We start from the raw sequence: 15,702 nt of genomic DNA, 5'->3' as shown, positions 1-15,702 counted from the left end.
TAAAGTAGATTATTAAATAGGGATTTGTATAACAATTCGTACTAGTAAGGGAAACTAAGGAGTAGATAAGAAGGAGGGAAGAAGAGGGGGAAAGAAGGGCAGGGCAGCAGGCAAGGTAGTTAGAGGGTAACAACTATAACACTAGTATACCCTAGAGGAAGGAAAACAAGGAAACGAGGAAGATTAACACTTATAAATAGGACAGGAGGGAGGTTTTTACTAACTAAGTTAGTTTCCTACCTAAAACAATACATAGAAACAGACCTGCATAGGCCGAAAGGCACTATAATAGGCAAATGAAATATCTATCTATCTATATAGTGTTATCGTTGCTAATAGCGTTTGAGTAACAAGTCTTAAGATTTCATCCTTATAGGATTAAAGCGGTCGTATAGGCGGCGGCGGTAGATAACAATGCTAATAAAAGGATACGAAGATAACGTAAGGACATACCGCAAAGTTAATAGGTACAATCTTCCTTATTTTAACTAGACAACTAATCTTCTTAAGGAAACCTAGTCTAGAGGGGAGGTAATTGTAACCTAATTGCGATATTAATTTATTCGGAATCTAATCCGAATCTATTTGCACTTACGGTATGTTCTCCGCAGGCTCGTCCCTTATACGATCTCCGTATACTATCGCTTTGTAATTAGAATCCTAGACTAATTGTTTACCTCTATAACTAGGCTCTATATCTATTTGTAATCGACATTCTCTGCTAGCTTAATCGCGCGGAAGCGATAATCGTATTTATTTAGGCTAGAAGAGTCGTAGTTCGTATAGTAGATAAATCCTTCGCCTAGTATTGTCCTTTTAAGCTATTTCGTTTAGTATTAGTATAGGAAACCATTTACATTAGAATACTATTAGCTTGACATTAGATTAATATTAGTATAGGATTTATTACTTATACGTAGATTAAAGAATCTAAACTTTATCTTATAAGAGTCGTACCTAAAGGCCTTATAGAATGTCCTATTGTCGAACTCTTTTCGGAGCGACTAGTAGAGCCTATCGCTATTATTCGCCTATAAAACTATTAATATTAGAATTATATACCTTAACGCGTTCTTTCTCGCTAGATTAGGATTATCCTCGTTAAACCTTTCGAGATTTAATCTCTTTCTCGTCTTCTACTATTCTTCCGGAACCTCGTAGTAATCTATAGATGCTAGGTTCTCGTATAACTACTAGCACTGCTTAATACCTAAGCAGTCGTACGACGTCTTAGTATACGGTATATTACCTAAGTAACTAGATATTGTTAGAATAGCCCCCTTTATTCCTACTAAGAGAATGCTATATTATATCTACCTCTCTCTTAGCTATCTTTACTAATCGTTTCTTAATCGTTTCTTAAAGCGATAAGATTAAAATAATATCGGATTAAGAATCTACTTATATCTAGCTCCGGCTTAGTACTAGTCGCAGAGCAGTCGATTACGTACGCGTATCTATCTTCGTAGGTCTTCGGATATTGCGGCATCGCAGTTACGTATTCGATAAAACGAGCCCGAATAGCGTCGCGGTTCGAGGTAATAACAATCCTATCCTATTGCAAATAAGTTCTTATTCCTTTAATATTGCAATAGGAATGCCCTTATATATCTTATAACGTCCTTAACGTCGTCGTCGATATATAGTACCGCTAATCGGCTTTTATAGTACTCCTCGTCGTACTCCTTAAATTCTAGCCCTTAGCAGTCCCTCTCGTAGGTATTATCGTCGTTAAATCCGAGCTAAGCAGTCGTAGGGGGGCTATCCCCTTCGGTAAGATCGACCTTAAATTGCTTTTAGTATCTAAATTAGATTTAATTAGAATAAGATCGGAATAGTATTAGAATAATATACGATTTGTAATAGAATAGGCCTCTCCCGCGGTAGGTTTACTAAGGATGGCGGCGTTAGCATCTAGTTCTTAGTATAGGTCGGTAGAATATTTAATATCTTTACTATTCCGTAGTTTTCTTATTCGTGTTTATATTCGTAGTAAATAGTATAGGAAAGCAATAGGGAAAGGTATGCCTTTCCCCGCACATTAGTATATTATACCTTTCAGCTTAACCTCGGCTAACCCCCTATCATTTTAGAGTTCCTAACCACCGCGGTGGTCAGCTCGGCGATTTCGGTGGTCAGACCGGCGCTGCGCTCTCGGGTAAGTACTTTCAGCGAAGATTTTCTGATCTCAGACCCAGGAAATCTGCTTGTGCCGACCATGATGGCAGGTTGTCGAAAGAACTTCTGCTTCTCAGCATATTGATGAGACCATGCCTTCGCTCGGTTATTGTCTCTTCCAGAAGTCGGCACGCAAGATGATAATATCGATAGAGCCGAGGCTCGGTAGTAGCATATAAGCGAGCACACGCGTCCGTCTCCGTTGAGGGAACGCGGATATAGGATGCAGACATCGTGGGCACGGATCGCGATGCTGTACAAGAATCGAACATCCACCTCGCCGGTCCGCATCACCCCAAGCAAAATGTTCTCCGGATCGTTCATATCCCCAGTCTCGTTGACGCAAATCTCTCCTCAAACCTGGACGTGGGGTAGAATATCGGCCAGTTGAGCGACTTCGCGCAGGAATATACCGGGGTGCAGGAATATCTCTCAAGTTCTTGTCCGCGCGAAGAAGAACAAATCGCGCTTCTGAATCAATGACAAAAGCAAACTATGTCCAGATTCGGATTTCTAGAATTGAGAAATTGGTTGGACAGCATGGAAGAACGAAATGCAATTGAGCCAATCTCTTCACTGGCAGCTTGGCTGGATCCAGTGTACCCATCAATTCTGGAGGACTATGTGCACACTCTAGATGGCTTCAAGATCACTCATGAGGAGAGATTGATGCTAGAGAGTATCATACAAGACGACGGTAGTCGCCATATTCCTCCTACTTCGAAGACGACGACGAAGCCTACGAATAAGCGCGTTCGCTGGAACGATTACGTCTCAGCCATTGATGCAGATGTGACCACTCGTTACTCACGGATCCAGCAAGCAAAAGGCGACGCCAAGCGCCTTGATCATCAAACTCCTGTTGATGGCTCATCACCTGATGTTCTCCGGTACCACCAACATGGACGGCAGCCAAACCACAAGCAGCGACGAACCAATATCAAGGTCCGTTCCCAGCGGAAGTCACATGTCCTCATTGATAGTGAGCACAACATCGACACATCTGACGCGGGACAACTATTTATGCTGGAATCAACGTCTCCATCCAGTGTCTCAACATCTTCTAGTGGATCTACACCACCGCCTACTTCAAGTGATGCACATCTCCTGAGCCCGGAGCTCGAGTCTTGCATAATGATACCATGGAACGAGGACGACTTCTTCGATTGATCGTACCCTGATTATGGCAGTGTAACTCACAATTCGTATTCTGCTGGAATAATACGATGCCAGAACAAGAATCGTTCGTGCGCACAGTCGGTGACGAGTCCAATCTACGTACGAGCTTTGATATGAATGAGCTCGGGTTCGAGGGTATCTGCGTGTTCTGCGACATGTCCTGGCTTGAAGTGACATAGAGTTTGCCTCAGCAGGCTTACTATGTCGCACATGGCTCGAATTGTCACGAATGACGATTGCAAACACCCCAGACCCGGAAGTTGGTGAACACAACATCCACCATTCCCTGTGGGTTCTCAACGTCTTTTCAAGTCGTCGAACTTCCTGTTCCTCGACCTCAATTCCTCCTCACTGAGTTATCAGCCATGTCGCAACAACATCGAAGGAAGAGTGTGAAGGAGACTTTGCGCCAAACCGTAGCCAAGCTTCGGAAACGACCACACGTGACGGCAGATCAGAAGCTCCAGGTGCAAATCGATAGTATGAACACTCAAGCGTCAGAGCTCGACGCCCAATGCCAGGTGCTCAAATCGAAAGCCGGCGTTTTCACTGCCCGTGCACAATCGACTCCGATGCCTTCATCGCCTCCACCGGACAGGGAGCCATTGTTCGAAAGAGACCCGAAAGCACCACCGAGCCAGTACGACTCGCAGGTAAAAGCCTATGGCATCTTGATTGGAGAGTGGCAATTGTATGAGAAGGAGGTCAAGGCCTTTGGCAAGAAGCTCGATCGGTTCGAGGAGACCGTTGAGTCCATGAAGAGGAAGCATGTCGAGCCAAGCAAAGCGGTCGGTAAGCCAGAACATGAGTTCATTGGGCTGGATAATGCTTTATTCAAGTTGAAGGAGCAGCGCGGCGAACTAAGCAGACTTGTCAGTGCTGTGCCGTTGCCTGCTGAGGAGTGATCGTTGCGCTTGTTGGGAGTCAGTGGTGAAGACGCCATTACCATGAGCGACTGCGGTTAGCGACAGTCGGACATGGAGTTGACTACGACAGATGGATATCTTAAGTAGCATCAAGTCTAAGCAGAAAGCCCAGAGTATGAAGCAAGCATTGACTCAAGATCGGTCTGAGCGAAGCTTCGGTCATGTTCAGAGTATCAATGAAAGCACACAAATGAGACCTTTATCGCACTTTCTGCAACGTACCAGAAGCCAATGGACATGCCGGTCGAAGTGGACCGCACAGCCGCTCGTGGCACCGCGTGGTCGTGGCGCAAGTTTTTCTTTGAAAAAGCTTCAATTCTTCGTCATGCCAAGGCGTGTTCGCAAGGCGAGGCGACGTCAAGTCTCGACTAAACATCTAAACGAAAGATCCACTTCTTCAATGCGTGACGCGGCATCAAATAGGTCCCTCATCGTGACGTGATGCCATGAGTCCAGAAACTCGAATATATGGCTTCCATGCCATGAGCATTCACTCGCCAAAGAATCAACGCAGTAACGCAGAAGAACAGCCTGGAACTTGGGGGACGGACATCAACCTATCAAATTCAAAGACTACCTACCAAGCATAGATCACAGATATGGGGCTCCTGCAAAAGATCGAGAAGAAGGTCGAGGAGAAAATCCTTAAGAAAAAGCATCACAACCACCAAGCTCCAATGCAACAGAATTATCAGTCGCAGCAGCAATCACAATTCCAGCCACAAAGCCAACATCACTTTCAGTCTCAGAGCGGGCCTGGGTTTGGACAACAGCATCATGGTTTCGGAGGAGGTATGCCTGGGCCTGGCGGACCATCTCACCACGGCGGACCACAGCATGGGGGCGGATTTGGCGGGCATCATGGTGGCGGAGGACCACAAGGTGGCTTTGGAGGCGGTCATGGCCATCATGGAGGTCCAGGGGGTGGAGGTGCAGGTCACTATGGAGGACCTGGAGGGCCGGGCGGGCTAGGAGGACCGGGTGGCAGATGGTGAACCGCTCATAGTATAGGCAAATTTTGATACCCAAATGCATAATGATCTTGTCTAAGCACAGTGTCCTTCCTGAGATATGGGATTAGGCATCTGCCCTGTGTACTCAGCGTGGGGCGCGATACATGGTTCAAGGCTGTGGGGAGGCTCTGGCCGTGGTTGTGCTTCATGTGATTCTTCGATAGATGAAATGCATCAAGAGTTATTAAGCAATTGGAAGCGAGGAGAACAGGAGGGGATTGAGTTGGCGCCAAAGCTGAGCACGGGCCTCAAATCTCAGGCAGGAACGACTTCTGCCTGATGGCCTTTGCCTCTGCTTTCGGTGAAAACATTCGAGCCGCCATCACGACACTCTTCCTTTTGGGCAGCTGGCGGCGAAGGCATTTAGATCCAAATCTTGGGGCGTAGATAAGGCCATACGTCTGTTGTGCCGCTCAAGTGGCTGCATGCTCTGCAGGGATCATGCAGCCAGGTAGTTACATAAGTGAGGCTGAGCAGCTATGCAGTGCCTCCTAAAGGAGTCACTCGGGCGGCTACAGCCTCATGCGAACAGTGTGAAAAGCTCTGCCATGGCCGGCACATTCTCAAATCATGCTCACTTACATCAACAACACAGCTGAAACAATGGACCCGAGCAGCATTGACAGTAGGAAAATCCCCGGCACGACGCTGCAACGAATCCTTCCAGGCGTGCTTATAGCCACCAAACCAGCTCAACATAATCACAGTGTTGTATCGGAATGGCTCACCGAGCACACAATCTCGAAGTACTCACTGGTCGGGTGGCAAGAATCGATTAATGCCAGATTAACGGATAATGGCCCTCGAAATCTGGCGAGTTTAACTCTAGCAGTCAGCTACATGATCTCGTCAGGTTTCGTAGAGGCTACTACTCTGGATTACATTTGGAGCCTAATACAAGAAGCCATCGCGGATTTGACGATGGCTGGTGCCAGGTACGCACCCTCACGGAGTGCACAAGGCTTTCTCTCGCTGCCATTGTGTAGCATAATTAAGGACGGCAACATCGATGTTCTCTTTCGACTTCATGTCTGGATGCCCGACGGACAACGTGGAAAAGCAGAAGTCGCAATACATTCGCATCAAGCATTCGCCCAGAGCTGGACTCTGCACGGCCAAGGCACAGATGTGCTGTACGATGTGAATCCTGTCGATGAGTACGAAGAAGCTACTCATTGCTCGTACGCTATCGGCTGGAATGACGGGAATTCGCAGTCCACCAAGTACGCAACGCATCAGCTCTCGTCAACGGTCGTGAATACTGGCAAGTTGATGCAAGCAAAGCTTACACAATCAACCATCCATCGTCGCGGCGACACCTACACCGTGCCTGCTGCGGCATACCACACGACTATCGTAAAGCCACAAGAATTGCATGCTACGCTCTTCTTCTTTGATGCAAGCCGAGGCTTTGTTAAGGACGCTGGTGTTCTTGGCCCGAAAGACTGGGCGGAGAATAGGCAATTCAGAGACCCTGCTGGCATTACTCCAAGCGATCTTGTCGAGGTTGTGAGCAGAGCGCGTGCTTCCGAGGAGGGTGTCGAAATGTTGCAGCCCGAGCCGGGACTGATGGGGACATGTCTACCAAGGCGCATTGATAGTCTGCAAAAGGATGCAACGGATGTGCAAGCGACGCAAGCATGAGGTTGCAGAAAATTATCGACGTGAAACGTCTGCGATACAAATCTACCAGCAGCTTCCTCAACGAACTCTCAATCTCTTCGAGGCATACCTGTAAGGTAGTACGGACGACGTCTCGATGACCTGTTGGCTATATCCGAAGGCACTTTCATAGCCTTGGCGGACTTCACCCGCAAACAGCGTGGTTCACAAGCTGAGAGCATATGCTTGCTTGGGCTTCGAAAATCTGCATCAGTCGACATATTTTGAATACACGACTGATTTGGGCCCTTCAGTGCTTCGACAATCGGACAGAAAACTTTAGATCCTTGATCAATGTCGAGCCCGCTCGACAAAATCGTTAATGACAGAATGTGCTTGTCAACCAAAACCCAATCTTTCTTCGTCTATCCAAATACCCCTTTCAAAATTTTCCAATCCGTCCTCCTAAACTTGATCCCGTCGCCCCTTTCAACCATGTCATCCACAAGCTCCTGCATCCTCTTGTTCAAACTAACCCGTGTCTCCCGCAGCCCAACTTCCTTCTTCCTCTCATTGTGCGGCTTCTCTTCCCTCTCTAGGCTCAAAACCTCCCTCTCACCCACCTTCAACGTATACCTCCAGCTCGTGAACTTCCAGGCCTCGGGCTCGACTGATAACAAGACGTTGATGCGTCGGAATCTGTTCAGCTGCAAGGTGTGCTTGGTGAAGAAACGTTCCACGGCAGGCAGAAAAGGCGGGTCTGCAAGTTTGGTGACTGTGTTGATAGACGGTGGCTTGCGCGCGATGCGGATGTTTGCTGGACAGAGGTCGTAGAAGAGAGGATATGTTTCTTGCCGGATGAGGCGCGAGACTCGAGTCACTGGTGGCAAAGTTGGGATGTGGTGGTACTCAAGGCTCGAGAGATGCATGGAGAAAATCTGCTTGCGGATCGCTGGATCAAGATCGAGGAAACGTTCCAAGGTGGAGTGCTCGTCGGCTGTCTCCAGGAGCGTGATGAGTTCATCGTCTCGGGCTTGCTTGATGAAGTTGCTTTTCTTGAAGCGCCCTTCGACCGCGTGTTTGATATTGCTCCTTTCGCACTTCTTCCCGCCTGTTTTGAGGATGGCACGTTGCATGCAAAATCTTCTGAGCTCTTCCAACGTGCATTTCTCATAGATCAGTAGTCCTCGCTGAGCGCGTGATAGGAGCGCGATACGTCGAGCGGGCTGAGTGCCAGCCGGGGGAAATATGCCTTTATCTTTCAGCTCCAACTCGATGTTGGCATCGGAGATTTTGCTGCAGTCATCAAGCATCCAATAGGTTGCGCAGTCGTTGCTATCTATTTGTGTGCTGGAGCCGTATGGCCTGGCTGTGTATTGAACCATGTTTTCTTCTGTAAGGTGATCGGGGTAGCTGGCTCAATATGGGCGTTCTCGATGCGCAGAGCCCGAGCAGCAGGAAACGCTCGCGCATTGCGCACAGACCACAATCACGTCATATTTTCACATGCTCAGAGCTGCTCGATTACTTCTCGACTGTCCGGTGCGTCGCCAATACTCCAAGCGAGTGCACTTGCTCGTGTGGCGCCGTCTCTACCTAGCACCAACGAGCACTGGTCCACGAATTTCTCGGTCAATTGCTCGTCCGTCATTGGGACATTCAACGACCCAACGGCGTGTTCGACAAATTTCTCCAACTCGCTCCCGTCTCGGAGTTGAACAACCACTTTTGCAGCATCACTTGCTATTTCATCGCTCGATGTGGCATCGATTTTGTCTCGAAGCTCGGCAGAGCTTGCTACGACTTGATCATCATATTCGGCTGGTCCAGCTTTGCCATAAATAAGGCCAACAGCAGCGCCGTGAAATACCGAGAATTTCCCTTCCAGTCCATCTTTGGGCTGCCGCTTCGATGTGAGCTATACGTATCGAACAAAGCAATGTTAGCGACATTTTCGGTAACGAGTAGCTTTCATAGTCTTACCTCGATCACTAGCGGATGCACTTGCATTTTTACGCTCTCGATATCTTTCACTGAGATATTCTGCTCCTTCATTTCACGATGGATCTGTATGCTAGCATCAATAGCTGGATGGCAGACAATGCCGCAAGGGAAAGGTTTGAATGTGTTCCGCTCAACTTCCCATACTCGGCTGAGGCCATCTTCGCTGTCAGGCGAAAGGTATCGATCGAGCTGGGGCTTTCCTTCAGGACCAACAACGACATTTGCCCAACCTCGTTTCGCCTCTATAGCCTCCAAGCTACTCGTGAAGCCTTTGCTTGCCATTTGTGCAGCCAGCAAGCCATTTTGTGCAGCTCTGCCGACATGGAATGATTTCGTGTCAGATCCAAACATTTCTCGGAGTCCAGTGACTTGTGTTGCTGCAATACCGATAGCATGCGCGGTCTGTTCTTGCGACAAATTCGCAAGCTTGGCGATCGCGACTGCAGCTCCAATGCTACCAGTCGTAGACGTTATGTGCCAGCCAATGTCGTAATGAGACGGCCAAACAGCAAGACCCAGCTTGCAAGACGCTTCGATACCGGCGATGAGTGCGAGTAGCAGTTGTTGACCAGAAACTACCTGGCCATTGAGCTGCGCAAAAGCTAGCGTTGCAGATGCCACAGGCCCAACAGGGTGGATGATGGTAGCCAAATGAGTATCGTCGTAATCATGAACATGCGACGAGATGCCATTCAACAGCGCAGCGTGCTGAGCATCGATCTTCTGCGTTTGGGAGCCATGGTGACCCAGCAGCGTGGACGTGGACGGCCCGAAGAGCGATTCCAAGGCCTGATGAGCTTTTGACACAGTTGGATGGTGAGAGCCACCGATAGCACAGCCTAGATAGTTGTATAATGATCGCTGTGCTGCTTTTCGAACTGAATCGGGGACATCTTCCCACTTGAGCTCGTTGGCCCACTTAGCCAGAGATGATGTAGCCATACTGCAATGTCTAGTAGATCAGTAAATCAGTCTGAATTGGCAACGGCAGTTGTATAGACGCTGATGGGACGTTGCTCTGATCTTCGCAGGACTGCGGATGTGCTGAAATCAAGATGACTTCATTGGGCGCGGCCGAAGTCGGAGGATTCTTTTGGTGCACAAATGCGCATGTATATGACATGCTACCAACGGTCTGTAGCACTGCCAATCGAAGGTGTTTGCGAAATATCCCCATCGTTCGGCGTCAAATGTACTGCCAAATCGATACCTGACCCAAGCGGAGCACATCATGATTGTGCCTTCAGCCGTGTGGATGAGCGTGTCCCTCTTGTGACAGACTTTGCCGATTGTGATGACGGCTCATCTTTGGAATCGCTTTTGGTAGTCTTGCTCTTTTTAGATGTTGGTACTGGCTGGACATTCTCCGCGCTGGTGTCGTCGGCCGCACGTTTCCTAGACTGCGCAGCGGCCTCTGTCTTCTTATTGCTTCCCTTGCCATACGTTCGTTTGCCCAAAACATACGCCACCCTCTCAGCATCAACAGCTGAGACATCGATTCGGTTCACAAGCTGCTGTAATTTCTCAAAAAGCTCCAGATACTCCTTTGGCGTATATTTGATCGATCGGTCCCAGCCTTTGCCTTTGGCATCCTCGTAGAATGCCCAACGGAACAGCTCGTCCGAGAAGAATGGCACATGCACCGGACTGGCTACGCTCATCAATAAGCTCGCAGTCGCGGGACCGACTCCTTTCAGAGCAGTCAGTGCGGCCAAGGTAGCCTTGACCTGCTCTGCCGAGATGGAGACATCAGCCATTCCGGTTAGCGACGATCGTGTGATGGATACGACATGGTGCTCGGCATTGGATTCGACAAGTTGCTTGAGCTTCGGCCGGAAAGTACCATGAGACAGCTTCCATTCTACCAGCGTGACGACTTGATCCTTGGTGAAGTATGCGCCGGGTGTCTTTCCTGGAGGAGTGGGCCGCATGCCATAACGCGTTTTGTCCAGATCGTTGAGCTTGCCAGGAACGACATGTGGATATTGCGCCAGAATGTCGAGGAACGTGGGTTTCGTGATGCTCTCGAAGTGGTGGCCGGGGTGCATTTGGAAAGAGAAGGGAGCACTGGATAGGATATGTATGTATATCTGCATTGAAGTTGCGCGGACGCGGACGCGGACGCGATGCTGATGCTGATGCTCTGCCTTCACGCGTCTGGCCCCCGGTCTCGGGACCGGGACAGGGACCGGGACCGGGTGGGCATGAGCCAACACGCCGAGCAGTAGCAGTGTAGCACCAGCATTCGCATCAGCTCTCCCCCATCACCTGCTCCAGCGACCTCCAGCCTGACGCTGACAATGCATCCCACCTCCACCTCCACCTCCACCTCCACCTCCACCTCCACTTCCAGCCTTCTCGCCAGCTCACCCTGACCCTATGATTCCTGTCGCACCAGCCGCGCCGCGCCTCGCCTCGCCTCCCCCCGGAACAGCACATGCTCAATCCAGACGTGTATTTCCGAAGCGTCAAGACACTCAGTGGTATTGGAGTCAGCTGAAATATCGTCGGAAAGGAGGTCAAGCCTAGAGCACAATCGCAGCTATGGCAGATGCAGATGTGCTGGAGCTTGCACGAGTCAAGAGCAGTGAGCATGTCTCGAGCTCAAGCCCAAGCCTGCCGAAAGAGAAACGCGAGAACAAACTGCCGCTGCTACCTCCACGCTTCACTAAGAAAGAAGAGAACATACCCACCGCCGAAGTCCCAAGCGGCACCTTCCTCAAACGCAAGCTAGCCCCGACCTTTTCCCTCACAAACGGGGAAAGCAATACCCATGCTCGTCGCTTCGCTTTCAACGACTCGACCTCCTCCCCGACTGCCACTCCACGGCCGAGGAAGAAGATGAAGAGGAGGCACTCGAGTGTGATGGCAGCGGCATCTGCAGAAGCCGGACCTTCACGCAAGAAAAAGAGATCGCACTCGAAAGACCCTTCGTTGCATATATCCATACCCGCCGTTGCCCACGTGCCGCACTCGATCGCTCCAGAAAGCTCATCTACCGCCATGCGCCACTCTATCCTTGCCGAGCAAGGAGACCGAGACCAACACATATACCACCTCGGGCGCCTGTTTAGGGAGGCATGTGACGAGATCAAGGGCCTGAAGGTCTTGATGGAGAAGACAAAAGTAGGTTGTACGGACCCGGATGTTCTTATGCTATATCCGCCGCCGTCCATCGTCCCATGTATCGTATGTCAGCGCTGACCTTGTTGCTTCAATCTTCAGGCTGAGTGTGCTAAACGCGAACTCGGCGTGAGGCAAGACCTTCTGTTCGAGGCTGTTCTCCAGCAATATCGCGCCGAGAAACAGCTTCAGTCTGAACGAAACCGCTGGAGCAGGATCGTGGCTTCCGAAAAGGCCGAAAAAGACCGCGAGATCGAGAAGCTGAACGAGAGCCACGAAAAGATCCTGGACGAAGAGCGAGTGCGATTCAACGCCAAGTACCGCTGCATCGAGGATGAGGCAAAGAAAGCAAAACAGGACTACAATAATATGTGGACCAACTGTCAGATCATGCAGATGCATTACGACACGAGCCAAAGCGTTCTAAGAGCTGTCGAAAACGATCTGGCCGAGTTGCAGAGGCTGGAGAACGAAGAGAGAGCCCAGCGAGAAGACCTGCGAAGGGGAGAGCCACCTGCCTACAACACCATTGCCGATCAAAAGGGCTATCTGCCACCCTACGAGGCACACCAACATCGCGATTACTCGACGTTCACCATTGACACCCTGACTGAGCTGACCCAAGGCCAGTTCGATGCTGCCTTGAAACGCGCCGTGCGGAGATCACTCGAGCTTCGTGAGAGTGCAGACCGTAGGCTGGTCGGTTCTGCTGGTTCGGAACTCTTCGCTGCAGGCTCAGAAGCACTTGCAGCCACCGCCAAGGACCTGAACAGAGTCATGAATCACACCTTGGAGACAGCACAGAAGGAAAACGGCAAGAAGCGACCGTTAGCAGCCTCTTCCAAGGACCCAGCCTACATCGCCGAACATGTTGCCCGAATATTGATTGATAGCTTGCACAACTTGCTTGCCGCCATGGATCTTAGAGGCTACTGTGGCGCGCACATGACTGGATCGCAGAAGCTGGCCAATGGTGTGCACTTTCGACAGATTGACGACACCTTATTCTTGGCCTTGAAGACGAAGCTCGAGCAGACAGTGGTGGAAAAGGTTAAATCTTCGGCATGCTCGCGCTGCCAATCGCACCACTGCGGAGGGTATTGCGCTCGATTGCATACGGCGTCGTACTATCTTGGCATTATTAAGAGCATTCGAAAGAAAGTCGACAACGTCTGCAGTCGTGATCGTCAGGGCACCCACTTCAAGGAGACGATCGCTTGGTTGACGGACACAATCGAAACTGAAAGGGCGCAAGCCGCCGCAGCTGCTTCTCCACGTACACGACAAGGCAGTCCTACTCCGGTCATGGGTGACGATGAGATGGCACAGGCCATGAGAAACAGTCGAATGATAATGGACGAAGCCGATGTTCTGCTCAACGCCGCGCCTCGATCATACCGACGATCTTTCACAACCGATTCTATGCTCCCCTCAACGGCTGTTCCGAGCTTCGAAGTGTCCGATGACCAGCAAAGCTCGGCAGCGGCAAGGCAGCCACCGAGACGTAGTTCTCGCCGTGCCGCTTCGCGATTGACACCCACGGCTCTGTCAAGCCTATTTTCCGATAGTGATGATGACGAACTTTCGGATGCAGACTCGGAGCATTCTGAGGATGATGCCGGTAGTCGGATACAAAACGTCAGACGCACAAATGTCACGACTGGAAGTCAACTCCGAACTTCTCGGGTCATTATTGAACAGACGCCGCAGGAGGTTGCAGGGCCAGATGAAAGTGGCTAGTACCACCTGGGAATTTCAGCCGAGGAGATCAATCTTTTCGACTGTGCTGATCCTTCAGCTACGCTGTTACGAAGAGCTGGTGTAGTTGAAGTCGATGCGTCGGATTGGGACGATGCGGATCCAGTGGCCCTCCACGAGCTAGAAAGCGGACGACCATTTTCAACGATGTGAGATGCCCTGCACTTATTGATGAGCACAGTGAGATGGATCATTCATTCTTAGATACCCTTTTGGATGTAGCATGCATTTGGGCAGCGGCTGGCAATTTCATGATCGTTATGGGCTACCACTTCATCGAATTCAATCTCGTCTATGCTTCGGGTCTAATAATGATCGATGCTGACTCCTTCATTCTAAGCACCACTTTCCCACGGAACTTCATGTTCAATATCCTTGACTCGAGGAATCTTGTCGAGCTTCCACCCACAGAAGTCAGCGACTTTCTCAATACATTGTTGTATCGTCTCAACATCTTCAGAGGACACACCAATCCTTCTCGTGCCTCTGAGATGCCAAGCTGATTCTCTGGCAGCATTCTGCATCAAGATTCCGGACAACACTATGATTTCTGTCTCTACAGGGCCGAGAATGCTGTGGTCGGAGAGATAGAGGCCGTAGCTGATCTCTATTGAGAGCCATTCGAAGTCTTTGTGGCATGCGAGTGTGTTCTCGGTGGCGGTGTGATTGGATCGATAGATTTTGTCCAGCCATTCTCGACCTCGTTGGCGATTTGATGGGCCGGAGGACCAGGTTTCTCTGTGAGGAGACGGGATGTTAGCTTCTATGTCAGTCTGCGTTCCATTCGTGTCGCGGCGTTATCATCCCTCAGTAGTGCCCCCGGTGAATATGAGGAGCTCGCCCATCTCACGTCGCTTGAAGGCCTTCTCGTCCCAGCTATCAAGATCAATCTTCGATGCTGCTTGCTTACCTCGAGAAGCTGTCATCCCGATCTTCCGGTCGCTCAACGCCAGCAATGCAGAAAATCGCCTCCACTTCATTCGGAAACGAAACAAATTAGCAAACAGATGTAGCACGGCGATCGTTTTCCGTCAACGTACAGGGTTTCACCACGCCCACGACCGAGACAAGCTTGACGAGTGCCTCTCGTAATCTCCTGACGAGCGCTTTCCGCTGCTCGGGCGTAGAGAACTCTGGCTTCGAGATGAGGTATTTGTACAGGTCGGCCGCGAGCCCAGGGTGGCCGCCGGTCGTGATTGCGGCGATTAGAAGAATGTACCATTTGTCTTCTCCGAGTGTTTGGGAGGGGAACTTTTGCTCGATTTCTTTGAAGAGGGCAAGTGTTTCTTCCGGGGTGGGCTTCGTGTTGGATATCATCTTGGGTGGGGAAAGAGGTTGTTGTTGTTGTTGTTGTTGATGTTGTTGTTGTTGTTGTTGCCACAGAGAATGTGAGAAAAGCTCAACTCGAAATCGATGCTCTTGCCTCACTTGGCGATTTCACAGATGAGCTGGGTTAATACAAGTGATGCCCTGTTCACAATGCCCGCAAGCCCATATACGGCCCACTTTTTGGTCCGGTGCCGGCGAAGGTGGAAGTGAAGCAAAATGCGCTCGAAATGAGTCTCTTGTACCGCTTGCCCTCGAGCACTGTCCTGAGCTGAGCTGTTCACATCTCGACAAGCCGGCTACGTGTCGCGTCGCTGAGATCAAAGAAGAAGGCACGGTGGAGGGAGAGATGGATTAGTCAGTCAGGCTACTTATAGGCCGATGGCGGAGACACACTGCGGTCAGTGCTTGCTTGGCGTCACCTCATGCTTTCTCATGAATCAGCCGCCGCTGGTTCACACATCCTCCATCATGACTTTCGATGACTCTTTCGAGTTGCTGCTGCCAGCTGCCTTGCTTGTTGACAAAGAAGGCGCGGTGAAAGATCTACACCTCGAGCCAGATTATACGAAAAGAGGGGGACTGAGTACTGT

At 50.1% G+C, this 15,702-nt stretch overlaps 9 protein-coding genes across 9 annotated transcripts; 4 read left to right on the top strand and 5 right to left on the bottom strand.

Moving 5' to 3' along the window:
- Positions 1 to 581: 581 nt before the first annotated feature.
- On the bottom strand, positions 582 to 2,353 carry MYCFIDRAFT_173361 (uncharacterized protein; the record flags this gene model as incomplete). The annotated part of the gene is made up of 3 exons (XM_007926790.1): positions 582 to 590; positions 2,107 to 2,279; positions 2,311 to 2,353. The coding sequence occupies 3 exons, from the start codon at positions 2,351 to 2,353 to the stop codon at positions 582 to 584; spliced, it is 225 nt and encodes a 74-aa protein (XP_007924981.1).
- A 308-nt stretch (positions 2,354 to 2,661) lies between these two features.
- Positions 2,662 to 4,402, top strand: MYCFIDRAFT_182325 (uncharacterized protein). Its single transcript, XM_007926789.1, has one exon. The coding sequence runs from the start codon at positions 3,930 to 3,932 to the stop codon at positions 4,260 to 4,262; it is 333 nt and encodes a 110-aa protein (XP_007924980.1). The 5' UTR covers positions 2,662 to 3,929; the 3' UTR covers positions 4,263 to 4,402.
- A 1,734-nt stretch (positions 4,403 to 6,136) lies between these two features.
- On the top strand, positions 6,137 to 6,940 carry MYCFIDRAFT_135526 (uncharacterized protein; the record flags this gene model as incomplete). The annotated part of the gene is made up of 1 exon (XM_007926788.1): positions 6,137 to 6,940. The coding sequence occupies one exon, from the start codon at positions 6,137 to 6,139 to the stop codon at positions 6,938 to 6,940; it is 804 nt and encodes a 267-aa protein (XP_007924979.1).
- A 145-nt stretch (positions 6,941 to 7,085) lies between these two features.
- MYCFIDRAFT_173359 (uncharacterized protein) lies at positions 7,086 to 8,283 on the bottom strand (the record flags this gene model as incomplete). The annotated part of the gene is made up of 4 exons (XM_007926787.1): positions 7,086 to 7,101; positions 7,128 to 7,163; positions 7,193 to 7,293; positions 7,336 to 8,283. 4 exons carry the CDS (start codon positions 8,281 to 8,283, stop codon positions 7,086 to 7,088), a joined length of 1,101 nt encoding a protein of 366 aa, XP_007924978.1.
- Positions 8,284 to 8,370: 87 nt separating this feature from the next.
- On the bottom strand, positions 8,371 to 9,844 carry MYCFIDRAFT_152572 (uncharacterized protein; the record flags this gene model as incomplete). Its single annotated transcript, XM_007926786.1, has 2 exons — positions 8,371 to 8,816; positions 8,882 to 9,844. The coding sequence occupies 2 exons, from the start codon at positions 9,842 to 9,844 to the stop codon at positions 8,409 to 8,411; spliced, it is 1,371 nt and encodes a 456-aa protein (XP_007924977.1). The 3' UTR covers positions 8,371 to 8,408.
- Positions 9,845 to 10,131: 287 nt separating this feature from the next.
- Positions 10,132 to 10,950, bottom strand: MYCFIDRAFT_135169 (uncharacterized protein; the record flags this gene model as incomplete). Its single annotated transcript, XM_007926785.1, has 1 exon — positions 10,132 to 10,950. One exon carries the CDS (start codon positions 10,948 to 10,950, stop codon positions 10,132 to 10,134), a length of 819 nt encoding a protein of 272 aa, XP_007924976.1.
- A 78-nt stretch (positions 10,951 to 11,028) lies between these two features.
- On the top strand, positions 11,029 to 11,277 carry MYCFIDRAFT_173357 (uncharacterized protein; the record flags this gene model as incomplete). The annotated part of the gene is made up of 2 exons (XM_007926784.1): positions 11,029 to 11,126; positions 11,157 to 11,277. 2 exons carry the CDS (start codon positions 11,029 to 11,031, stop codon positions 11,275 to 11,277), a joined length of 219 nt encoding a protein of 72 aa, XP_007924975.1.
- A 2,017-nt stretch (positions 11,278 to 13,294) lies between these two features.
- Positions 13,295 to 14,050, top strand: MYCFIDRAFT_210856 (uncharacterized protein). The gene has a single exon (XM_007926783.1). It carries the CDS (start codon positions 13,331 to 13,333, stop codon positions 13,763 to 13,765), a length of 435 nt encoding a protein of 144 aa, XP_007924974.1. The 5' UTR covers positions 13,295 to 13,330; the 3' UTR covers positions 13,766 to 14,050.
- On the bottom strand, positions 14,018 to 15,426 carry MYCFIDRAFT_202985 (uncharacterized protein). Its single transcript, XM_007926782.1, has 3 exons — positions 14,824 to 15,426; positions 14,694 to 14,757; positions 14,018 to 14,521 (listed from the first exon to the last, which is right to left on the bottom strand). Exons 1-3 carry the CDS (start codon positions 15,098 to 15,100, stop codon positions 14,119 to 14,121), a joined length of 744 nt encoding a protein of 247 aa, XP_007924973.1. The 5' UTR covers positions 15,101 to 15,426; the 3' UTR covers positions 14,018 to 14,118.
- Positions 15,427 to 15,702: the final 276 nt, after the last annotated feature.

This window comes from Pseudocercospora fijiensis, assembly GCF_000340215.1.
Source record: "Pseudocercospora fijiensis CIRAD86 unplaced genomic scaffold MYCFIscaffold_3, whole genome shotgun sequence".
Lineage (NCBI taxonomy): Eukaryota > Fungi > Ascomycota > Dothideomycetes > Mycosphaerellales > Mycosphaerellaceae > Pseudocercospora > Pseudocercospora fijiensis.
Note: the sequence above shows the minus strand (reverse complement) of the source record. Positions and strands in the feature narration are given on the sequence as shown.